At 36.2% G+C, this 26,353-nt stretch overlaps 2 protein-coding genes across 9 annotated transcripts in view; one reads left to right on the plus strand and one right to left on the minus strand.

Annotated features, from left to right (window-relative positions):
- The window catches only part of DYTN (dystrotelin), a 50,709-nt gene extending 50,447 nt beyond the window's left edge, over positions 1-262 (plus strand). The window contains exon 16 of the mRNA XM_040703916.2: positions 142-262. The gene's annotated coding sequence lies outside the window, so the exon portion shown is untranslated. The remainder of the gene's footprint in view (positions 1-141) is intronic.
- The window catches only part of ADAM23 (ADAM metallopeptidase domain 23), a 68,274-nt gene that overhangs the window by 4,212 nt on the left and 37,709 nt on the right, over positions 1-26,353 (minus strand). Inside the window, exons 13-26 of one of the 8 annotated variants that reach the window (XR_005861243.2) lie at positions 25,964-26,054; positions 25,254-25,302; positions 23,083-23,182; positions 20,895-20,966; positions 20,059-20,145; positions 19,697-19,777; positions 18,201-18,251; positions 17,661-17,724; positions 16,306-16,411; positions 15,373-15,492; positions 14,424-14,592; positions 13,773-13,884; positions 12,685-12,798; positions 11,849-12,040 (exon numbers count right to left, since the gene is read on the minus strand). Coding sequence is in view for 7 of the 8 variants with exons in the window: in NM_001398375.1 (NP_001385304.1) it covers positions 2,997-3,051; positions 6,213-6,303; positions 13,773-13,884; positions 14,424-14,592; positions 15,373-15,492; positions 16,306-16,411; positions 17,661-17,724; positions 18,201-18,251; positions 19,697-19,777; positions 20,059-20,145; positions 20,895-20,966; positions 23,083-23,182; positions 25,254-25,302; positions 25,964-26,054 (1,248 nt within the window). In the remaining variant the exon portion in view is untranslated. Of the gene's footprint in view, positions 1-2,996; positions 3,052-4,173; positions 4,865-6,212; positions 6,304-9,575; positions 9,667-11,848; positions 12,041-12,684; positions 12,799-13,772; positions 13,885-14,423; positions 14,593-15,372; positions 15,493-16,305; positions 16,412-17,660; positions 17,725-18,200; positions 18,252-19,696; positions 19,778-20,058; positions 20,146-20,894; positions 20,967-23,082; positions 23,183-25,253; positions 25,303-25,963; positions 26,055-26,353 lie in introns of those variants that run through there. The other 7 variants (NM_001398375.1, XM_015289430.4, XM_015289431.4 and 4 more) reach the window with 7 other exon arrangements.

Consider the following 26,353-nt stretch of genomic DNA (forward strand, 5'->3'; position numbering starts at 1 on the left):
CAAAGACTGGTAGTTCCTGGGCATCTTTTGTTTTGTTCTTGGAGTACCACAGTCTACATCTTTGTAAGGTGTGTGCTGTGGAAGAATTACTGGCTTTTAAAATATCACTGTGTTCATCTTGCTAACAGTTGCCCTCCACAGGTACTGGAATAACACCCATTAGGCTGATATTACTTCAGTGTCTCAATCCGTTCTCTCTGTACTGCAGATAAATTTGAGGTGAGCAAATATTTTATTATTATTATTATTATTTTAGGTCAACTTGCAGAAACTGCATATAGTAAGCAGTATGAATATACTGCCCTCACCCTGCATTCTGTGATCTGACCAAACGATGCTCGTTCTCTAGTTTCATCTAGCTGAAATACACACTTCAAGGAATATGATACTAATTAAATTACTGCCTTTCTTCACTTAGGATATTCTGGTAACAGTGTGGTATGAGGGGTGAAAAAAAAAAAAACCCGCACAGCTGAGACACGAGAAAAACATTTAAGGTAAGAACCTGAAACAGTGTCTGAAATACTAAGTATGAGGTACAGGGTGAACAGGGCAGCGTGGTACACACGTGTAAAACACCAATGAGAGCCTGCCACATCTTTCTGCTGTCATCTTAGTGCTTTACCGAGCTGGACAGTGAGGCGCTACCCAAACTTGCCTTCCAACTTCATCATGAGTTATCAACCATTTTAATGCTAAAATGAAGGCAGTATTCTTAAATCAGCAAATAGAACAAGTTGTTGTCTTCCCGTAGAAAATTACAACAAAAACTATCAGTTTTGATTATGATATCCTGGGTAGCTGCAGTCCACACCATTTCATAGCATGTGTTATAGCAGCACAAGGTTATCATACAGCATTCAGTTAAACATCAAGTAAGCTTCTGCTAAATCACTGTGGCTCTGGTCCAATCACATCATCTAACTAGATACATCTCCAGGGCCTGCTTTCCTACCTATTACTTTGGGCCCATAATCATGCCTAGTTGCACATAACTGAAGTATTTGAAGAACAGGAGCTCTGAGCACTTGGCCCAGGACGCAAACAACACTGCGACACTGAAATAGCTTTCAGCAGGTAGTAGTGCAAACATGGCATAGTTAGAGCCTGAGTCACAAGATAAATTAACTTCTCCCTTAGAAAATCAGTGGAATGTTTTAATGTATGACAATAATTTTCTCTGATCCACAACTGAAAAAATTACCGAAATAGCTTTTAAAACTCTTCCCTCTATCTGAAAACAAACAAACAAACAAGTCTGCTCTCTTTAAACAGTGCAGCAAAAGCAATTTGGGAGCTAGGGGCTACGGGAGAGCTGTAGAGACCACGCAGGGCGGTGCTGTGTTTCTTTGTTTCATGTCAAAAATCTGTGAGAACTTTAACTTCTTTTTGCAGTTAATATTTTAATGCCAGGTTAAGTAATGAGAGTCAGCGATTCAGTCTGTAGTCTGACCAGAAAAAAACCTCTAACATAACCAGAATTATAGACTACTCTGAATCAAAAAAGCACACCACACTGTAAAATGATACAGCTGACACTGTCTGTATCATATGGTTGTCTTTACAAATGAGAAGTATTTCAGGAAAACTTCTTTTTTTTTTTTAAAGGCTCAATATATGCAAGAAATACCTTTCTGTAATCCTTAGTATTTTTCCCACTAGTTTTTAACATGGTGACACAGTAAATTACTTGCAAGTCCTTTTTCTAACTACATAAAAATTTGTTCCAAGCCACTAATTTAATCACTTTAAATAACCAATGTTTTCATAAGCATTCCTAAAGTAGGATTCAAATACTGGTTAAGAGGTTAAATAAATAAGACTTTCCTAGAAAAAAAAAAAATCTGATTGAAATTAAGAGAAAGAGGCTAAAATTAGCAGCTTAAAATGTTGACCTGCTATTTATTGTAATAGTTCAAAAAAAAAAAAAAGTGAGCAAATACATCATGTGATTCTAACACTGATGTTTGTGTAGGTAATGGCTGTATCCAGGTCATACTACATGCGTTAAGGAATGGTGCTAAGGGAGAGAAACCTCATTCCTCATCAAGTGTCTTACTGCCTTATCTTCCATAAGCTTTTGGGGTCTACGTGCATCTGCATGGACCAGCTAAAAATGTAGCATCTGGATGGACTGTGCAAGCCCTCAGTCCAACCATTAATCTTCCACTGAAAAAACAGAAAACTTGAGCTCTAGCCAAGAAACAATTGCTCAAACTATACAGAATGGTACTTATGATCACTTCTTCTGTCAGCCACTTACCCAGTGTGATATAATAAGAAGCAGCTTTTCATGTGCTTTCACCCAGTATTGCTCCCAGTATTTACTAGAAATACCCAGTATTTACTAGAAATTGCCTTAATACCGTTCAAGTCAGCAACAAAAGCATTTAATAATTGGCTTGTATTATTTTCAAGCATGAATATATGCTAGAAAAATAAGCAACCATATGTCCCTTAAACTGACGTTGCAGCTAATGCAAAAAGCCCACATTAAAAACTACTCTCCCTGTAGAAATGTCCTTCCTAGATCAATCCTGTATAAAATGTCATATACTGCAATCTTGCAGAGACTTGCTACACTGAAATTAATGTCACGTTTCATGAATACTGTATTTCTGTATACTGCCCAGCAGAGTAGAGATAGAAATATGTAGTGCACTTTAAAATCTAACAGCTTTAAAAGTACTATCCAGGGCTCAGCTGAAGTAAAACCTAAATCCTGATGAGGTTTCCTCTTAGAGCCTTGAACTGCAAGCCAGAAATGTTTAATGAGACTCTTATGCCCCTGAAAATTCAGTCAGTCAACTTTTTTCCTTCCTTATCCCATCCACACATCACTTGATTAGAAAAATTAATCTAGAATTCATTGTTGAAACTGGAAGTCTTAACCTCATTTCTCTAAGCTTGCATCAAGCCACCTTTTATGCTTTCCCCTCAAGCCTCCCCCCACCCCATCTCAGTTCATGAACAAAGTTTGCTTAGTTGCAGCTTACGTTTGATTTGGACTTGACACCACAGTACCGTATGTTCATATGAAAATCTGATAACCTGTGAAACAGAAATCACATCTCCCAGTTTGTAAAGCATTAGCTACCTTCTCTCGTATTTGCAGAGACTAAACATTGCTTGCTTAAAAAGGACATTAAAATCCTCATCTGTCTCTCCAGTTAGATTTGAAGCAAAGTATGAGAGGGTCTACATGTGCTAGCCCTCTTTTGTACACAAGTTGAAAAGCCACCAACCCCCAAAAGAAACATGCACTTCAAGCTGTGAGCTAGGCCAGGCCGGTGTATTTGAGGTTCTGCTACAGAATGAGCACTTGTGTCTTGCTCTATTAAGAGCAGCTTCAAGAGACTTTTCCAATACAGATTCTCTATAGGGATAGCAAGTTTCTACAAATACGCAGGCAAAGGACTGACAGCAGGATGCAAAGTGGAACGTTTGTGAGAGTAGCTGAAGGGATGCAGAGCATATTGTATTGTATTATTGTATATATTGCATTATTTAAGAGAGGGAGGAATTGTCTAACCATCTGTGCTCATGCAAGCTTTCGAGTGTAGGCGTATCCAGTCAGCGCTCGCACTGCTTGCACAACTGCCAGCAGCAGCTACAGAAGGGCTGCAGTCTGGGCCGCTGGTTGCTAAGGCACGAGCTAGCTTACAAAGGGGAAGAAAACACCTGAAGTTTTTGTGTTTTAATGAGTTGTAGTGTGCTTTAAACAAATTGTTTTGCATCACAGATCTATTATTTAGGGGTAAATACTCTGTGTCAGAAAACTTGGTTGTATTTAGTTAAAAAGCTAATTGCACTGAAGCGTTAAAAAAAACAAATCAGTTTGACATCTTACCTGACTTCTTCTGCATTGCTTATATACTTCATTTAGGGAAAAAAGAGAATCCTTTCCTATAATTTAGCATCTTATGGGATACATAAAAAAAAGTGCATGTGTTAGTTAATGCGACAGAATATGCCCAGTATGTACTGAACTTCTGAGGACAGGCTCAATGCCCCGCCTGCATCTACACATAAAGACATCTTCCAAACTGTCAGTTTCAGTCTCTCCCAGAGCTGAATCCAAATCTGTCACTGCATACTCTAAAATACAGACCTTGCTGGAAACTTGCTTTGAGCACAGATAAGATGAAGTAACAACAAATTAAATGTTCCTTAGTTTTTTGTTGGTTTTTTTTTTTAATTGTTTATAAGTATGGAAAACATTTATCTCAGAAATACTATGAGACTACAAAAAATATGTAGGGCTATATTAAAATCTTGTTGCTTTGAGATATGCTGTGGCAACTACAAATACTGGAGGCTGGCCTGGGGGTATTTATTATACAAGTAGGAGAACGTAAGTTATTTAACTGAGGAGGAGCTGTAAAAAAATAACCAAACAAAACCAGAAGCTCAAGGTAAGTAAATCTATCAGCAGGTGTTAAAAAGATAACATACCCATGCTTAAAAAAATAATAATTGAGTGAGGTTTTTTTAGAAATCTTGTATTAGAGCTGTTCTTACTGAAGCAGATGAGGAGCCTGGAGCACCTGTGCTGCGACTCCGCGACTGCCACACAGCCTGCAGCTTGTGCCAGTGCCAACGGGATGCACAGGGAGTGCCGCCGTCCCTGCTCACCACCAGCTCTGGTGCATCGTACAAAGCCCACATCAGCACTGGGAGAAATACCAGAAAGAAGGCAGCAGGTCCTGGGTCCTTCTGAAAGCACCAATACTGGAAAGCAGTGCAACGTGAGGTAAGAAGTGTTTTTTTTCAGAAGAAAGGGCAAACTGTTTTCTGTTTTCACCTGGGCTGAGAGATAGTTAGCTGTACTTCCATATGCATGTGTCATTAAGGCCAGCAGATCCTAAGAAAATGAAATACTCAAAATAAGACAAGAAGCAGTTTTAGGTGACTTTGAAACAGAATGAACAGATAAACAGGCCTGATCACTATTTTCTATTCTGACAACCTTCTTAATCAATTAGGAAACTTTTTCTACTCCTCAACTCAGATGTAGAATACGAATATGGACCATATATTATATTCTTTCAATTATTATAAAATCCTGATTGAGGAATTATAGTTTGTCAGAGCGTGGCTTGCTTTTAATTCACATTATTGAAAAGCAATAGCAATGAATACCATGAGAAATTACTTGTTCCTGTGCTTAGCTCCTCCTTGATTTGTAAGGTTAAAACCATTGGTTCTAAATTTAGGCCCTTTTTACCAACCACGGACCATGTGTGCATATAGATTTTGCACTGCCAGAAAAACAAACAAGAAATAAGAATTTTTGTACAAGACCTTTCTTTAACTCTTGAGAAGAGTTGCTACTTGGTCTTGATAATTATAAAGCACACTGAATTGAAATGGGTGAGAACAGTTTCCATTTTCCAGGAGAGACATCAAGCTTTCAAAATGTTCTCTTGAAACCTGAGCTGAAATTCTTAAAAGTTGTGAATCAATAATAATACAAAAAAAAAAAAAAAAAAAATCAGCAACAAGAGCCAAAATACAGCCCCAGTATTTCTGAGACAGCTGTTTCAGCAACACACTTTTGTTACTTGAAAGTACTCACCTACTGCCAGTACTTTGCATTTTCACATAAGAAAAAATAATACAAAAAAAAACCAGTTTTAATATACTATAGCATTCCAAATAAAGACTTCAAGAATCACGGAATTGCAGGGGTTGGAAGGGACCTCAAGAGATCATTGAGTCCAACCCCCCTGCTAAGGCAGGTTCCCCATCGCAGGTTGCACACGTCAGTCACTGCTGCCCGCTCAGCGAAATCCATAGGCAAAAAAGGTTTTGTCTGCTGCAGAGGGAAGGTTAATCTTGAGGAAGCCATGGCTACAATGAGAAATTTATCATTTGGGTTTTTTAAACCCTTGTATTCAATTTCTCTTGAGAGAGAATGACACTACTGGCAGGAAATGAAAACAAGAGCTTGCTTGCTAGTTGTAGGTGAACTCATGAATGTTAAATTGTTTCTTTTACTGTTGTTCAACTTTGCACCCTGATGACATTGGCTAATTTTGAATCCATTTCTTCTGCTTGTTCAGCACACATGTAATTTTCTCTCTTTAATTTATTGTCAATTGCACAGGAGTTAACTTAAATCTCTTGTAGCAGGAACTCAACATTTAGTGATGAAAGCAAGAAATAGAACTGCCAGAGCCACTGAAGAGAAGACATGCGGCATTGCTTACTTAAAGCCCCATCCTGTCCCCCCAAGGACAATAGCTGCTACCAGGATGGCACCAGCGATGGAGCCTATTATAAGATTGGTGGCACTAGGACCTGTGATAAAGGATTACGGTAAGAAAGATTTAAAAAAAAATGACCACTATATTCACATAAAGTGAAGCAACTTAAAAGGGTAGTCAACAAGTCAAGGAACGTAGACAGCACACACAAGGTGATGTCTGTAGACAATTTCAGTAGGCCCAACTTACTTTTAACAAGAGAATGCAGAAATCGATTGGTCTCTGTACCGTGTGCTATGTTAACTTCTACCATAGATAAAATTCTAATAATAGAGGGTAAATTCCACTGTGACTTTTACTGTTATCTAGTGAATTGATTTTCAACTAAGGAGGTCACTGAGATATTTGCAAAGAATCCCTTAACTTAAAGGTAAAAGTATAAGTGCTGTGTGTTTTATGACTACAGCAAATGGGGAAAAAAAAAATCACAACCCCCTATTTAATATAGACTGTGAAAGGTGGAAGATGCTTTAATTTGAGCTGACAGTATCTAGCACCACTTGCTAATCTGAGTCCAGACTCCTCCTAGTTACGTCAATGCTAAATTTACGAACAATTCTTGACAAAGAAAAGGATTACATAATAAGGAACAGAAGTTGACATAAAAGCAGCATTCCCATTAAGCTTTCCACACATCAAAGCATCTCTTCATCATCCTCAAGAAGCTACTTAACAACAAAGTAGGGGAAGGGTGGAGCAGGAAAAAAAGAGCAACAAAAAGCAGCAGCACAAAGTATACTTGTGCACTTTTCTGAGGAGGAAGAGAAAACCTAAATAAGAAATTCATAATTGACCCTTAAGTGCTCTATTTACACAGGGTGCAAGAAAACAGACAATACCATTGAGTATTTTACTATTTTAATTGCTCTGCACAAAAAAAAAAATGCCAATTGAGCAGTCTTTGATGTAAAGCTAATTGTGTCTGAGCTCAAGGCAAATCAAAACTAACACAACAGTTATTTTGCAATATATTGCATACTGTGTTTAAACATTTAAATATTCAGGAATAGTCTTTAGAAACAGTTCTTAGCTCCTCCTATCCCAATCCCTCAAAATCAATGCTTCAACACAGCAATAAAATGACACCGAGTTTTGAATGCTATAGGACAACTAATATAAGAAAGAAAAAGGGGTAGCCAGAGATCAGCAAAGGAAGGACAGCTGCAGTAACTCAACATTTTAAACCTTCTGCCAGGTACTAGACACTATAAAAAGAAAGTACCCTGGGGTCTAGGATTTAGAGCTGTGACCTAACTGCACTGTATTCGTTCCATGTTTGCTATATCAGTGCTTTAGGATATACCAGTAGCTAAATGAAAACTAAGCCCTCAGATTATGTTTGTAACACTAATCAGAATGAAACAATTTCTCTGCAAACATGGCATGAACTCATGCTGAAAATAAGTACTATTTATCACTATAAATAAGTATGCCAAAAATTCAGGTATAATAAAAAGGTACCTCCCCCTCATCTTTTATGAGGGAAAAACACAACAAAACAACACCCTATATTTTGCCATGAACTACAGTTAATACTTTCCTTTCTGAGGACTACACATTTACTTCAAGATGACTGCTTATTTGCTACAAGGATTATAGCCAAATTATGCAACAAGGCTTCAACATTATCCCAAGTCCTTCCAAGCCCTTTTTAAAAAAAAAAATAAAAGTGCTTCCTACGATTCATACAAAAATAGTATTTAGGAATATAAATAAAAAAAATGAGCTTTACAGATATGAGCAGTACACAAATTTGACAACAATAATTAAGAGGTAATTTTTCACAATTTAGAAAATACCTTGTTTAGACTTACCTTTGAAGTCACACCTGGCTCTAAATTAATAGGAGTGAGTATGGTGCAGGGTAAATGAATGCCATTTGATGGGCACTATACTTCTAATTAAGGCTTGCTTTCAACATTTAACAACCTTATGAGCTACTGTATCCAACTTGGATGTATGGCTTACTCTGGATGTTATCAAATGATTGCACACAACAAAATACTGCAACCATAGAAACTAATGGACCTGCAAGAAATTCCAGAAACCTTGATAAACTCTAAAGCTGATTTCTTTTCAGCCATAGAATGCTATCTTCCCACCAAAAAAAAATCACAAAAAAAAAAAAACCAAAAAAACCCAAGGATTCAAATATAAATTAAATTAGATAAAGATGTACTAAATGGTCACTGTTTAACACCTCTCCTCTTACTGCGTTCCCTGGTTGTTAAATGTTTGAAAAAAGACTGGAAAAATTCACTGAAAATTCAAACAGAATAGATATGTGAGACAGGTTAAGTTAATGGATAAGTTACTGAGCTATGTTAAATAACACATGAATCCTAAACAGCCATTTTTCATAGAATGGTTAGGGTTGGAAGAGACTTCGAAAGATGTTATCCACTCCCCCTGCTGTGGGCAGGGACACCTCTCACTAGGCCAGGTTGCTCAAAGCCCCATCCAAATCTGCTTTTGAACACTTCCAATACTGAAGCATCTACAGCTTCCCCAGGCAACTTGTTCCACTGACTGACAAACTCATTGTAAAAATGTATTTCTTATATCCAATCTAAATCTACCTCCTTTCAGTTTTAAAACCATTGCCCCTCGTTGTGTTGCTTCAGGCCCTGGTACTCATCTCCATCTTTCTTGCAAGCCCTGTATACATATATAAAAACCAAACAGCCACTGCTAAAATTGAGTTAGTAGGCTAACACTTTTCAGTTCCAGTTCCCCAAAATTACGAAGATGGTAAAACCTGCTTATTTGTATTCATATATGAATTCTATACTTCGGTATTCTATTGTCTCGAGGTAACAGAATACTAGAATCAGAATGACTGGAAGCCTTACTGCAGAACAGTTGCATGCCCTGTCATCATCAGCTTTCATTTTCCTATCTAGATTATGTGAGTTATTAGACTAAAAGCCACAAAGAACGTAACAGTTTGTTTTTTAATCAAATAGCCCAGGTTACCCTGATTCTATTTTGCAAAATAATTACAAACATACATTTTTTTTTCCCCATTATTTTCTGAATTTGGCATAATCTGAACATTCAGACATTTAATTTCACTGTGACAATGTAAAAATTCACAAACTTTTTTTTTATGCCCCACATTATCCCAGACAGGAGAAGGTTCAACACTGCATGAGCAAATCACACGACACAGACACAGTCAAATCACAGACAAATACGATCACCACATGACAAAGCTAAAGGGTAATACACAGAGGGCTCAGGTGCATACGGTTACCTCACACACTAGGCACCAAACATAAAACTCAAACTATGAAAAATGCTTACTCTATTCCCCACCCTGTGCCTCCAAAAATCACCCCCAAGGCCAGAATGGTCCCTGCCACTGCACCTATTAGCCTGTTAGTGGCCATGCTCACTGTGTGGAGGGAAAAGGGAAGATTTTTTAAGGAAATGATCACATCATATATGTCTGAAATGAAAACATGAAATAATTCCTCAAAGGAATATTTTACTTTATAAACCTTTGTCTAGTAAACAATTCAAGTCTCTAATCAAACTTTTATTTACCAAATACTGTAGCTTTAAAAATTCAGATATAAGCTTTATTTGTCTTACTTGAATGCCCGCAAATATTTCAGCGAGAAGTTTTCCCGTAAATGTAAGGCTACTCCTTTTAGCTTGTGATTGTATTCTTGTTTACTGAAGCAGGGAACATCTTCAACTCACTACCTCATTAAGTTTAAAACAGCCAAAACATAAATAAGTCATCAACAAGAAAACTTCCTTTTGACCACTGGAAACATACTGTATCCGTAGTATATAACTGAGCAAATGAAAACTGTTCATTTGGAAACAGTTCTTTTGTATGGGGGGAAAAAAACACCAAAAAAAAAAAAAAGACTTAAATGACTTCCATGACTAGTTTGCAGTATTTTCCTTTGTAACTGCATTTACCACTGTCTATTTCTATAATGTAAAGACATATGACACCTTTTAAAAGGTAAAACTGACCTTGGAATTGTGCTTCAGATAATGTTCTACACTTCTATATGTTTACAGAGCCCTAATATGCTGAGGCCTTACTTTTCATTTTTGAAGGAAACCTTTTGAGGAAAAAAAATAATCTATATTTCATATGTTGCAAAAAAAAAAAAAAAGTTAAGATGTCAATAGATTCATTGCATCGTAATTGACCATAAGTAAGCGTACCGATTCTCTAATGGGAACTTTCTCAGGGACAGAGACTTTATAGTCTTCATACTGGAAGTCTCTTTTGAAACTGCTTCTTAATTTTGTTTGTTTCATATACACAAACACACACACACACACACACTTGAGACATAAATTTTTGTGTTGGAACAAACAAACAGTATTCCACTAGTCAAACAAAGGCCCACTTCCGTAACTGAAATTGCAAAGAAAGACCTTGCGTGCATATGGAGTCCCACCAACTTCAAAACCATTAGCTAACACTGTAAAAGAATGCAATGTTTCTGCAGTAGCCAAACACGAACAGCAGGAGCTCTTTCCCAAAACACCTACCCATCCTGAGCTGCTCTCCCATGGGTCTGTACAGTAGTTTGCAGAGGTAAGACTAATTTAAGACCTATGTATAAACGTAATTAAAGACCACTAATTTTTACATCCTCAAATACAGTATAGAGACAAAAGTATTTGATGGGTGATACCAAATTCTAAAAAGTGCAGCAAAAACTGAAATTATCAACTATCATAATAATATATAAACAAATAGCAATACTACTTTCCTATACATAGTTAAAACATAGTAAGAAAAGTGGTAGAATCTATGGTGAGAGAAGTTTTAAAGCAATTTATGTGAGTTTTCACATCTCTTAAAAGGTATATAACCTGTCCCTAACTAATTACCTTCTCTCATGGTAAGTAGCTGAAACCAGAAGAAATTAAAGCCCTCAACTCTGTAACATACCAAGGCTCCTGACTTAAGCAAATCTTTTCCCAAAGCTTTTGACAATGTACAAAGAGAATTCTAGGTTATATATGTTTTTCCCCCCCTTCTATCAAAGTATAACATTTCCAACAGAGGCACTAGATTTTCTACTTGTATGTGGTCTAAGGAATTAGGTAGATGGAAGTAATCTGGATTTATTTTAAATGATGATTTCTAACAGAACTGTATAAGCACCGGAAAATATTTGCCAGGGTTCTTGTAAAAAATATTGTTATGACAATACAAAATAGCTTTCTACTTTTTGCAGGTACTTCCTGGGAGATTTTGGTCTGAATCTGTCAAATATCTGAACTTCTGACAGTCGAAAGTAAATACATCTGCTGCCCTAAGTGACAAACTTGCTTATGTAAAGATGAAGCTAAATCCAACATTTTCTAATACAGAGGGGAAAAAAAAAGTATAACAGCAGTGTGATACTTTAAAACTTTTTCCATTTTCTTTACATGTGGACACATTCTTTGAAGAACAAGAAAACCAAAAATCACTGTTTTCTACTTATGAGAATATCACTGCTTAAAAACTCTCATGCATTAACTGCAGTCAGTAACCACGATCCAAACTGTAAAGATGGAAGGTTTGACACCGATAGCTCGGGTACGGCCATTACCTCTGTCCATGCTTGATTTCTTGCGTTTGCTCTAGTTTAGAAAGTCAGATGTTCATCCCAGCTTGTTCCTTAGATATCTGGGCATACCAGACATCACTCTCTGATGTTGGATTTGGTTGAGACATGATGATGTTCTCACAATTGACTCTGTTCTATTTTTTTTATTTTTGAGAAAAGGAGACTGGTTTGTCTCTGAAATAAGAGAAATTTAGGGCTAAGGAAAAACAAGTATTTTGCTTTCTGTCTCAGACTTGTATGCTGCCAGTGACACAGGAAAGTGCTGATAGAATAAAGGAAATTATTTTAGTACTTTGGATCTTTACAGAACTACAGAAAATTATTTCTGTATTCTTTTGACATCATCTCCCAAAGGAATCCTCTATTAACACACCAAAAAAGTTTATAGCTTTTTTGTCAGCGTTCAAGCTCCTAAATTCACTCCTAGGTGATTCAACATCAATAAATTACTATAAGAACATACAAAAATAATTCATCTTTTGAAATTCTTTGAATCACCTTGTAACAAAAACATTCTCCCTCTTCAGTGGAGTCCACTGAAAACTGAAGTATAAACTACATGTCTGTCTGTTTGAAATTATACCCATTGGTTTCAATTACCAGAATCTAACAAAGATAAATATACCTTCTCTGTTGCTTTTTTTCTTATACAGGAGGGAATAACTACTTAGGATTTGGAAATCAGCAACACAGTACCTAAGATTTTATATGCAGTGTTCCAACATTAGGGAAATGGAATGATAAGCATCTCTGTAAAATAGCGTACAAACCAGGCAGCTCTATAAGAACTGCAGCAGGGTTAGGTGTCCAGGAAGTACCTGCAAAGATTCCCAAACAGACATCCAGACTGTTCTACACAGCTTCCTTCGTGCTAGGAACCTGTTTTAAGATGGCCTCTTCCACAGTTCTTGGTAAAGGTCTACCGGAACCCACTGGACCAAAAGATAATGGCACACATGACAATAGTGGAGCAATTCTGGAAGGACACACCAAAATTCTGTCTTGTCATCATAGAATCACAGAGTATTCCCAGCTTGAAAGGATCCAACAATCCAACAAAGGTCATCGAGTCCATCTCCCTTGAAGCCCCGGACATTTCAAAGAGAGATCAATTGCAGTGTAAGTACTACATCTTTAAGCTTCTTTCCATCAGCTTTACAGAATGGACTGAAGATTCCAGAAATGCAATTTAGCTGCAAAATTTTGTTCAGGTTTATCATTTGCTTATTGCTTTATCTGTAAACTCATAATTCTGGACAAAGACAGTCTGATGTGGACAATGTCCTGATGACAGGAAAAGCTTAAACCTTAGACAGCCCAAGGCAGAGAAGTCAAAGAGAATCTCAAATGCCTTTCTTCCCCTTTGGAAAACATCCTTGATGAATTATTTCCTCAATAACTCCTCATATTCAGCTGAACTGAATACCTCCTCTATAAACAAGAGCAAGCAATAATGGTTGTAAGAATAATACAAGTCCTTAAAATTATTTTTTTTCTAGCCCTTGAAATCTTGATGCCCCGGAACCAAAGCTCTTTTCACCAGGGACGCTCCACTTCTTTCTGTTTTTTATTCCACAGTATCTGAATTACGTGAGAATAGCTAAGGGAGCTGGAAGTCTCTAATAAAATATAAATACTCCAGTACGTAAAATGGAAAAGATACATTTAGTGAGCTTCCAATCACAAAGAAAATAACTGAAAAAATGAGAAGAGATTGAAAAAATAAGAAACTATGTATTGCTACCTACTGAGATCTCCACAAAATGTAAATTAGAAAAATAGTTTCCTCAATTCTGTAAAGAGGAAGACCTACATCATTTACATGAAGCAGAATTTTACTGCAATGTATTGACAAAAAAAAAGTAATGAATATTTGAAATAATATCAAAACTGAAATCACACAAACCCTTGGGTCCTTCATCTTTCTTGTTACCAGTATCCCTGATAGGATCATCAATACTGCAGTCTGTCCCAGCCCAGGAGAAATTACAAATGCAAGTGGCTTCATTACTGCAGACCTGGAAAAGAAAATAATAAAATATAGTTAAAAAGCAACTGCAGTTATTTAAGTTTATTTAACAAGTAATTAGTAGTTAATTCATGGAATAAAAATTTATCTGTCTATATATTATAGCAATAGCACTCGGTGTTCAGAAAGAGTATGATAATACACCAGTAACCTGAAAGTTTGCTTTAGCCTTCTAAATATACTCATATGCTAGGAAAAGCAGAAGAGTTCCCAGTGGTTCCATCATCACTTGCACTTCACTTACAGAAGTCCTTACAATAACTGATGTAAAACTTTCTTGATAGTAGCAACACCACCACTCTGGATATAACTGTAGGTCTAATTTGATGATATTTTAGAAAGTGCAGTTGTCTTTGCTTCACAGAATGGCAATGTTCCCCAGAATCTTAACATGTTCTGTTTGTTTGTTTTTCAGATCAACAGGTCTCAGGAACGCTTTCAAGTAGAAAACACCACAGGGTACATTAAGATCAGATCTGGCAGAGATAGCTGGAGAAGCTTAGCTGCAAACCTCAAGCACAGACTCACCCCATGACCGGAACAGACTTTTCCATTTGAACCAATGGGGCAGCTACTTATGTTCAAGGATTGAATTGGCAGGCACTTTTTGTCCAGACACATCATTTGAGGACCACATGGAGCTCCATCCTCTACATAACCTAAATCTGTATCATCATCTAAGAGAACATGAGCGCCACTAGGAGAAATAAGTTTTAAGGTAGGATTAGTATTATGTCTACAGTCTTTTGAAAATATTAAACATGTCAGCGTAGATAGCAAAATCCTCGTGACTTTCTCATGTCAAAGCACATACATGGGAAGATCAAACAAAATTACAGTCTATGTCTGTCCACATTTCTGAGAAAGCGTTGCAGTAGTCAGACCAAAAAGAAGTCTAGATAATGATGTAAATACACAACTCTGTGGAGTAACAGAGGACTTAAGAATCATTGATTACTCAGGTTCTATCTACCTAACAGAGTACTCTTTGCAGGACAGTAATTTTGACAATGTCTTTAAAATATAAATCCAGTAGTGTGCGCAGTAAACTAAAACCCATTTACCTGCCCTTTAGCTGAACAGTAGCTTAAGGTCTTACCTGGTCACAACTCTTCACAATTCCTTTTATCTTAACCATCACTTTTTGTACAGCTATTTCTCTGCAGATATTATCTTTAATCTATGGGTCTTTGGTGGTTACAATGATTTTTTCCCAGAAAAATATAATGCTGAACATTAAGGTCTCAACCCTGCAATTTTGCTACTATAGTGTCCAGATAGAAGGATCGAGAGAGCAACCCACTTTTCACCCTTTTAAAATAAGGAATGTTTTCTTTTAATCACAAGAAATACCACTCAGAATAATAATTTTGCTGTAGGATATCAATTATTTTTAAATAATACATTTTTACATTTACCATCATTTATTTAGATTTGACAGACCAAAATTGTCTCGGAACAGTGCAGTATCCCTTACCTGCAGTCTACTATTCGTCCTTGATGATAAAAAGAATTTGGGATAATTTCTCCTTGAACTTGACCAACTCGTGGAACTTTAGTAAGATTAGTGCAGAGCAAAAAGCCACAGAAAACATCACTGTAAAACAAAAACAGAAGAGTTACTGAAATGTTATGAAGTAAACTTGCAAAAAAGAAAGTTTAGATACGATGCTGCTAACGACAGTAGGTAATATATTGCCCTAAGACAGAAGATAGACATTCAGAGTATAAGTTTAGAGCTACAGTACTACTTGGTGTAACTGACAAGAGGCAGAAACAAGTAGTTGTGCATTCTAACGTACCAGTGAACAATATTTGTATTATGTTCATGTGAACAACTCATCCACGTTCTATAATACAGTGGAAAGGAAACAAATTGTATGCAGCTTCGTAATACCAGGCTAAATTACATTTTCATACATTTAACGGCTTCCACATTTTTCATTAATGTGAACTTTGAATTTTTAATTGCTTTTTATTTCACTTGCAGGAACACAGAAACATAGTAATAATCATGTGCAGTGTGTGTGTTAATTTTGGCACAGAATCTGCTTTATTTGTGGATTTTTTTTATATGTACTTACACATATAAAAATATGTACAAATGCCTGAGATTTGGTGTATATATATAAAAGTGTGACTTTTTGCTGTGTTGGCCCCCAGCTTCTTTGGGAGTATTGAAGTTGTTATATTCTTTTTAAAATCTGGAATCCTTTAGAAGCATATTGCTGAGTCACATATGGACTATGGTACCATACACCTATGGTACTTTTTCAAGCTGCAAACATTGTGAAGGGGAGAAGATTCAAAATAATGCAAAACACTGCTGAAGAGCTGATGAAAAAGTAGAAAATACACCAATGTTAATCTTTTTTTAAAATAGAAATCACCTCTACTAAGCCACACTTACTGTTTGCTACACTGAATCCATCGGTCTCCATCCTTTCCACAGTTTCCTTTTTTTGTGCCTTCTGTATTAAGCTTCTCATAGCAAAATTTGTCAGATCCGGAAGACTCTGTTGATGAAGGAAAAAAAAGGAACATATTTTTCACAGGTTATGAAAATCTGCACAATATTTTATTGCAGCAGTTTTCTGGTATGGGAGTACCAACACCACCCACAAATGGCTTTTCTAAGATAATCCTCAGTGTTCACTATTCTAAAATCAATCACTTGAGTTACTGTATTGTTTTCTTCACTTGAATTTATCTGTGGTCTAATTTTGTTTACTTCTTAATGGCTGCATATAACATTAACTTTTTCCACTGCAGAAGACAATAAAAAAAGGGTAAGAGTCATTTGCAGTAAAATCACAGGTACAGAAGACAAAACAAATGATATAAGCACGTGAGATGCAAAGAAATTAGTTGCTAAAAACTTCTACTGTTTTTAGTATTATCAATAAGTAAGCACGGGGGGGCAGCATAACGCTTAAAAAGGCAACAGAACAGAAAGAAAATGTTATCTCCATCCAATTTTACACTTACATAGCATATTTTATATTGTGCTAAGATAGACAAGAAATGTTAAAGCTATATTCCTTCCCTCTCATCCCCCGAAAATGCAGAGATTCTTCAGTCTCAAATAGGCAGCATCAGCAGTTGCAGCTATGTTTAGACAGAATGCAAGAAAACATTCAGTGCTTGAGTACAGGATATCCTCTGCTACACTGTCTCAAAGTCACTGAACAGAACATTTATCCTCTTTCAGCTGCATAGTCCATAAGTACAACTTCATCCAACACATCTGGGTTTAATTTTGTGATATGTATATTTAAACTTATACCACTGTACTAACTTTCTTGAATATAGGATGAAATAATAAAGCCAGAAGGAGCAGCTTTAGCATGACCCAGTGCTAAGATAAGGGAATTGACAACTGTCATCAAAAAGAAAGCAACAACAACCACCAAAAACAGCTGGCAGGAACTATAAAAAAAAAAAGAAAAAAATCCTCAAACCCACTTTCCCCCCCATAACATGGTATCTAAATTGCTAATCTCACCTAACCCCATCAGGATTAAGTATTTGCTGTCCTATCCATGTCTGCAACCCACATCAGGTCAGAACAGTCTCACTGTCATCGCACCCAAATGAGCATGCAACTTGAAATTTCACTTGGCAATCAAGTCAGTTTCACACAGCAGTCTACTGAACAGAAACTCTACACTTACTTACAGTAGGGAGAACAAAAAGTAAACGAACAATCAAAGACAATAATTAACTACAAATAAAATATGTTTAAGATAGTAAAAGTCAACCTACTGGATCCCCAGATATATTTGCACTGATTATCTCTTGTCTTGCATTCACCGTTATAGCAACGTCCCTAAACAAAACACAAAGGTTAGCAGTGAGAACTGAACACTTGCCTTTCCTTTCTCACCCCTGATAAAATGTCTGATTTTATTCTTCACCCACATCTTGGGATGTGTAAGTTTCCATGAGTTGGAGTAGATGGAGCACACATTTTGGCTCAGATTCTCAAAGTCAGTAGACGTCTAAGATGCACGGAGATTGCAGCAGCTACATTATACTTCTCATTTACATAGTTATAGAGAACATATCAACATGGATAATATATCTACATTCAAAATGTAGATACCACACAGATTTTACTCCAGCTACAAATTTGTACTATTCATAGAGTGTATAATGTATGAAAAACACTGATGTCCAAAAGACAAAAATCTGTGCATAAACACAGAAGACAGGATTAAAAAAAAAAAAAAAAAGAAAGAAAGAACATTTGTATTTGGTTGATTTGTATTAGTTGATGTGCAGGGGTTTTAGAACATTACATACCTGATTAGAATCACAAGCATATCCATCTTGTTTATGAAGATTTGGTGGACACTGAAAAGAAGAAAGATTATACATCAGAAGATGACGTATGGAGATTTCCTGGTCTTAAATGACAACTGCAAAACATATAAAGGAAGTAGGTAACGTAATCACTGCGGGAATTTTCATGGCTACTCATAAAAATGAAGAAATTAACATCCTGAGCCACGAGAACAAGACTTGATTCTAACTTTCTGCATATCCCCAGAAGAAATTAAGGAGTTGAGGCAAAATAAAATCAAAACAAATGTATTCATGAACAGGATATTTGACAATATTTGGGGATATCTTTGCTCTCATGCAGCATTTCCACTGCATTCATTTCAGTGTTACTAAGAAAGTGAGTGAGCAGTTAGATAGTTGTAGCCTACCTCTCCACAGACTAGAGACATGTTTTATTATGATCATACTGCCATGTTCTCTTGGCACTCAAAAAATGAACAATTCATTAGCTCCAGAAACCTCAGATTACTACAGCTAAGAGTAGAGCAGACTCAGTGCTTTTCTTCATCAAAAAGAGAGCAGCAAAGGTTTGAAAAGGGCGCACTCCTGCAAGATACGTCACAGCCAATACTTTCAGGGCAGCCATTCTAGATAAGGAAAACCCTGCTCTCTCCCATTAAGAATCCTCCATCTACAAAATGAAAGGCTTACAATAAAATCTGTAAGTGTGAATGCCCCAAATGTTACTATTATTGTATTGTCATCTATAATTACAGGCAATGCCCACAAAAAACCATGAGATCTATCCTGAATCTTATTTCTTCAATGCTAAGAACTTGATGCAGTAGATGACTACAGCAGAGTTATGAAGTTCTTATGTAAGCCTGAAGCAAAATTTGCAGTATTGAAAAGGAACATGTATGACCTAACCAGCCAAAACTACTTTGCAAATAGAAGATGTGATGAATGTTGACTATCTTAAAGAACTCAACCTTTTGGCAGCTGTTTATTCTTCTACTAGCTAAGTATTTTCAATAGAAATGCATAGAACTTTTAAAATAATTACAAGTGAACTCTTAAAAACATAGCATTTTAGTCCCAATTTGTTGTAAGTGTATGTATTTTACATAATTGCATTTCAAACTGTTTAATTTCATAAAATTTTACTGTTATTACCTTTGAACCTATTCACATTTGCAGTATATTCTCAGTACTCAATCTATAGAGTACAGGACGATGTCTGAGATAAAAGCTATACAAAAAACCCCATGTGAGTTTTAAAAGAAAAATCGTATATTTAGTCTGCTATATTTTTAATTAATATTTATTTATTGAGCTTCAAATGGTTTGTGTTCTTATGTTTAAGAAATTTTGTTCGGATCAAAGTAAAAAACAGTCCCCTCTCTCTTCCCCAGCCCAGTTATTTGTGAGTACACAATAGTGCATTTTGGTAGTCTGGATTTTTTTCTTACAAGTCAACATTAACAGTGTGAGCAGAGAAACTCCTTACATACCTGGCCAGAATCTCCCGTGCAGAACTCTGCAATATCACATTCATTCACTGCATATCTACAGTCATAGCCTCGTGGAAAAAACTAGAAAATGAAGAATATAATAAGATCACATAAAAGCAGAACTGAAAGTTCCTGTTTGGAATGAATACTCATTTTAATGCTCTGTAAGCGCTATGCTCATATATATGTTTGTGGTGGGTTTTCTGTTGGCTTTCTTTCTTTCTTTCTTTCTTTTTGGCTAAGAACAGAACACAGTCTCAATAAGTGTTTCCAAATGATGAAAAAGATTTCAGTTTCTTCATCTTTTAAAGGCTGTAAATGACAACTGGGAAGAACAATTGCCAAACTACAACAATACTCACAAGACACGACGTATTACAGCAAGGCCCATCACTACAGTGAGCTCCATTAGAAAGAGAGCACTTCTTACAACAGTCTGCGTAGCATTCCTGAAGAAAATATCAAGTGATCTTTTTAGTTTTCCATTTAAAATATTTTTTTCTTTCCAATCTTTCCAACAAACCATCATGTACCAGCACAAAACATTCAGTTCAGCACTGATGACTTGAAATTATAAGCTGGAGGAATCCTTTGCAATGCTGAAATAGTGAAGTAAGGGGAAAACAGTGACATACGTGCTATAGCAATAAGGAGATACACGCCTTCTGAAACCTCTGCACAGGTGCAGCATAGCACGTTGCAGAAAAACAATCAAGAAAACTAATTATATGTGTAACTATGTTTAAATAGTAGAACTAGGACTCAAGACTACAGGGCAAATTTCTTGCAGAACATATCCTTAAATAATTCTGTATTAGAGAAGAAAACAACAGCTTCCCCATACTGTCTGAATATGAACGCCCATCTCTAGAACACCGCTGAGGAACCTAACACTGCATGCACACTGTCCAGGGAAGGGAAAGGAGTTAATGCTTCTACGCTGCAATTCAAAATACATGAGGAAACAGTACGTCCTTTCCAACAACATGACAGGAAGACTGACCTGAGGTCCGATTTCAGCTTTGTACTCACTCATTCTCACTGGAAAAAGATGTTTAATGTAGTCCTTCAACTCAGTTGTTCCATAGCAAAAGGCAAAACAGGTCCATTTCCAAAACCTTTCGCACTCTCTTACCAATCACTTATTGTATTTTGTGAGAAATACTTGTGGAATTATATTTAATAACTCTTTACTTGCCATTCGGAAACCGCAATCGCATTCTTCTCCTGCTTCTACATATCCATTTCCACACTCAGTAGTTTCAAAGAGCTGAAAACAAATAAGCACCACAACTCAATAAATAACCAGGAAAAAACTCTTTTTTTGTAATTCACAGATTAGACTGTGCTTTCTGATAGTAGAAAGAATGAAAATCTAAGGATAACTACAAGTGTAACTTTTTTTTTATAAAGTAAAATCAAAACTCGTGTCACCCTTTATGCATAGCACTGGGCTAAAACCTCAAGGCTTTACGAATGTTCTTCAGTTCAGCTGTTCTAACAGGCAGTCAGGACATCGTGCAATAAGCCATTGTAGGAATAACTGATTTTTGTTTCTTTTTAATTTACATCTTCTTACTCATTTCTCAATTACAGTATTTAACTAGTTTATTCTTACGACAATCTCTCGCTCATATATCCATTTTACACCTCTCCACCCACTCCCTGTTCTCTCTCTCAGAATATCTACTGCCAATAACATCCTGCAAATGGTAAGGGTTACTACAGGTGAAGTCAGTCAGAGAAGAGTTTAATCACGTAAAACTGCTGTAAAACTCCTTTAAAAAAAAAACAAACGGAGGGAACACCAATACCTCATTTAAAGGAAAGAAAGCACAACCTACACGGGTAATCAATAGAACATACAGTTTGGGGTGCCAAAAGCAAAACTACAGTGAAACAGTAGCATATGTACTTTTCTTGACTAGCAATGTCAATCCAGAAAGTTAATTTTTTGTTTCTTTCTTTCTGTGTTTTTTCCTCTCTCTAAGCCATTGATACTCCTATGCTCCTGTGGAAACGCCAAGATCTGCTATTCTGAACCTGAAATTCAGTTCTCCATCGAACAGCCCTGGTTATTTGACCTGCAGCTGGTAAGATAATCAAAAGGGGTCAGAGAACTGAAAGAAACAAAAAAACACAGACACAGCAGAACCAATCTGAAATTGAAGTTGGCATCATGCTGACTGCTTAGCACAAGTATATTTTAATCATCTAAAGTTAAACACGCTATTTTCCACCTCACTTCTACCTCCCAAGTATAAGATTCAAAATGATGTATGACTTTTTTTCCCCCAAAGTCCTTTAATTTCAAAGCTGCAACACATAACTTATAAAGAGAATTCAACCATTGTCCTGGGACCATTTCTACTGAAGTAAACCACATTTTTATTCTGTATGCAGTCAATTTGATAATTACTTCACATTGCCCTGCTAGACAATTATCCTATTTTAATCACAGAGGATGAAACACTGTTTTTCCTTTCTCCCTACTTACTCTTTTCTCCAATTCTCACATTCTTATTCTGTAAGCAAAAATTGCTACTTGGGAAAAGATTAAAAAACACCAACAAGCAAGTTTTTTTAGTTAATTGTGCAAGGTAGTTTTCCGTAGCACAGAAAGCACACTCTAATAGGCCACGTGATGCTAAATTCTACAAGGACAGCAAGTTTGACTTCATGATTAAACAGAGTATTAATACTTTGGATTGATTGGGCATTGCAAAAAGTGCCACATGGAGCATTTTTACACTACTTGGCTGCTTTAGCGGGATGTCATGCTCATGTCACCTGAGAAAAAAATATGACCTTGGTGAGCTTTTAATGAAAAAAGTATGGATGGTACAAGGAAATAGTTATAAATTACGTTTTGTTAATTGCACATCTGAAATGAAATGAACTTCAGCAAAAACAGAAGCTGCTGCTGTCTGTATGAAGTAAGCTATTTATTTGCCAATTAACACACTAAGAATTAGATTTCTTTCGGTAACATCAGGCAAAAAGCCCAAGAATTGAATGAAGGTGGAGCATGCACCTCAATATCACTTCTGGATTTATTTTGCACTACTTCCAGCTTAATAGGTAGTGCCTTTATGCTAAAAATGATGCGTGTCTAGCTATGCAAATCAACTGCAAGGTTTGTCATTATTTGCAAAATATTATTAGGAATAATAATAAGAATTAATAGAATTAATAGAAAACACATTATATGATTCCTCTTAAGGTTATTTTCGAATGTAATGGAAGCAAACACACAGTTAATCACAAGGAACCTCAACAAAATATCCACACAGATGTTTTAATAAATCTGAGAACAGATGTTTTAGTGGAACAATTTCATTTTCATTATGTTTAGCAGAGGTAGTGACTACCAACACATTTATTACCTTTGTTGGCCTGTTGAAAAGACAGGCACCTCCCCCACGAAGTAAAAATTCTTTGTATTCTGCTATGCTGCACTTGGAGAATTTTCTGGAATGATATACCCTAAAATAGCAAAGAATCAGCTGAGTAAATGCCTTGAAACATCAACTGGAAGGGGGCAGAGGGATCATATCATTTTTTTGTATTGTAAATCTGTTTCTTACAACAGTATGTCAGCCTACCCTTCTACCTCTAACTATAATATCCCAACTACAGAAAATTTTGAAAACAGTTTGCATTTTTATATCTCTATTACATGGATCTAAGGCATAGGATACTGTAGCCTTCTCATCATCTTAAATAATATGAAAACATATTATCATAGAAATGGCTATGCCTCCTATTTATTGCATGCATAATCCAATTGGTTTTCTGCATTTCTTTTCCCCACAACTTCAGTCTGAAAGATGGCTGATGTTCCAGATCCCTGTTTCCTTGCCAGGGATTTAAAACTATTCAACTTATCTGATCCTGCTAATAAGGTTAATTTTTAAAGCAAAAGCATCTCAGCCATTTGTAGCTGTAAAGGGTCAGACCAAAGAAAGAAAAAAATTCTAAAATCCCATTTCTGACTTTGACCCTAAGAAAATGCAGAAGGCAGAGTAGAGAACAGCACTGCACGACACTTCTTGCAGAGTGTTTTCCCAGCTTCCAGCAATTTTCAGCTCAAAGACTTTTTCAGGAAGCTTTGTTTTGTCTTATTTAATAATCTCCATTTTCTCAAATTCATTTAGCATTTACAAGATGTAACAGAAGGTTTCACAGCTTAATTACAGACTGGGACAAGAACAACTTCATCCTGATTTTTGCCATCACTTTGCAGACTTACTTCATGTCTCCCTAGTTCTTACAGTAGAACAGTAATTATTTACTACACTGTATATAATATACTTCTCTCATATTTCCTGTTCTCCATCTCTTTCCCATTTTCATGAAAACATATTTTATTAGTCATTTCTCATACAGAAATCATGTGATGATTTTATTAATTATATTTTGAGATCTAGCTATTGGAACTCTTTGCACTACTGAAGATGAGGGTAACAGTGCCATACGGATCTTCTCTATTCTTTTCACAAATGTTTTTCAGAACAGATGCTTAGCTTGACTGCTGCTGAGCTGACATTTCCCCACTGATTTATTGCATTAAAATAATAGTCTTCTGACACTAATAAAGTTAGAGTGAATGTCTTTACACTGCAGCTAATTATTTGTCTATTCACTCATCAAATCCTTTTCAGCTTGTGGGTGACGATCATCTGCTTCTGGCATTTATTTATTTATTGCTGTTACTTTACCTACAGAAGAGGTTTGTTTTGCCATCTTTTCTAGTGATGAGACAGATACTTTGATGAGTTCACCTTGTTAAGCAGCTAGTATCTATTCTGATCTACGTCTTAACTTCTATTCCAGAAGCAAATTTAGTTTGCAGAAAAAAATACACAATAATTCTGCTGCAGAACCAATTTCCAATTATCATATATGAATAAACTGAGCTCTGTCTTAGAAATAACTATTTTTCTCCAGAATTTTTGCAAGCAAGCTTTCAGAGCAAGCAAGCAAGAGTTTTGACAGGAAGGGATTTTGAGACTCAAAAACATATGTTTCAGAAGCTCTCCTTTTCTACTCAATTGCTTACACTTTATAAAGGATCTCTGGCTGTGTGACGAGAGAGGACAATAAAACCTGATCTACCATTTAGATGTGCTTCCCTTCAGACTTTACTGTTCTAATTAAGGATTGGGAAGAGAGATCTGCTCACTCCAAATTACAATTTTTAAACATGAATTATTAACATTATTAGGAAAATAGAAATATCAATTGTCAAAACTGTATTATGATGCTTTTCACTTTTGAATTATTTTAAGTGTAACAAAGCATTAAAGAATAATCCTGCTTTGTACTTCAAAACGTAGGATTCTTGAATGTCCTCCTAAAAAGGCAATAGCAGATGAGAAGAATTGCTGAAAACTAGAGGTTAATGATCTATATGCTTCAGTTGTTTCAACTGCTTCCAGGTTTTCATTTATTTGTACTAAAACACATGGACAATGTCCAGTACATAAATATTAATGTCAGAATGTAAACTGTGAACTCATTCCACAGCGCTCAGTTACTGATAGTAATGACATACCCTGTTTCCTCCATGATGCAACCACCCCAGGATTCAGTGCAGTCACACTCTTCTCAGACAAGATCAAGATACAACACAAAAGGAAAGCAGTTATAAATATGCTTGCAATAAACATAAAGTACTCACAATAAGCTGGACCTTGACTAACTATACAAGTTAAACAAATATTAACAGACTGCTTGGCTATACAGCCCTAAAAAACAGACCAATTGAAGAAATATTAATATACTTAAAATTAGCATGGTCCTTTCCCATCATCATACATGCACACTTTTAACACAGTATTTCAGGCAGTTTAGAATGCTAAACATAGCAGGCAACATTCTTCCATTGTTGCCAATGTTGTAACCAATGCCATTAGGTTACAACTTCTTACAGTTTCTTCAATTGTAAGTAAGGGTTGTTTTTTTGTTTCTTTTTAGGTCGGGTCTATGGTTTTTAAGCTAGCAGTGTTTTTACACAACGCATTTGAATGCCGATGATTAATTTAACCTCCTAACTCAAGACATTGCTGAGGTCATCGCAAAACAAGTGCTAAACTGGAGATTTTGACATTGGTTACACTCAAATATTGGTGAGTATATTTCCAAAAGCAGAATTTCTCATTCTTTGGTCACAAGTATGACGTTCATTTCAAATATTACAAAACAAAGAGTTTTTACAGACTTAGGTAAGAAGGACGAGAGGCGGCTCCATGTTCATGTACATACTCGGTTTCCTGGCAGCCGGCTCCCACTGTATTCCAAGGTTCTGAGCAAGGCTTTGTGCTAATTCCTGTGCCATGGCTAATGGGAGGCCATACTACATTTGAATATTATGGGGAGAAAAAAAAGAAAAAAAAATGAATACAATGGCAGCTCATTTTGCCTTACTGTGCACCTACTATTTCACAAAGTAACTGTCCAGCCAGTCACAATTATTTATGCATATAGAAAAAATGAACACAATGAAGTACCTAACAGGAAAAATCCTCCTCTCTTATTCTGAGGGGAACCCTGCACACTGGTCAACCTACAGAGAACAGTCCGTCTGGTGTATACACATGTAATATAATTATTATATAACATGGTTAGTCCATGTCAAAACCAGAGATTTTAACA

Source organism: Gallus gallus, chromosome 7 (assembly GCF_016699485.2).
Source record: "Gallus gallus isolate bGalGal1 chromosome 7, bGalGal1.mat.broiler.GRCg7b, whole genome shotgun sequence".
NCBI lineage: Eukaryota > Metazoa > Chordata > Aves > Galliformes > Phasianidae > Gallus > Gallus gallus.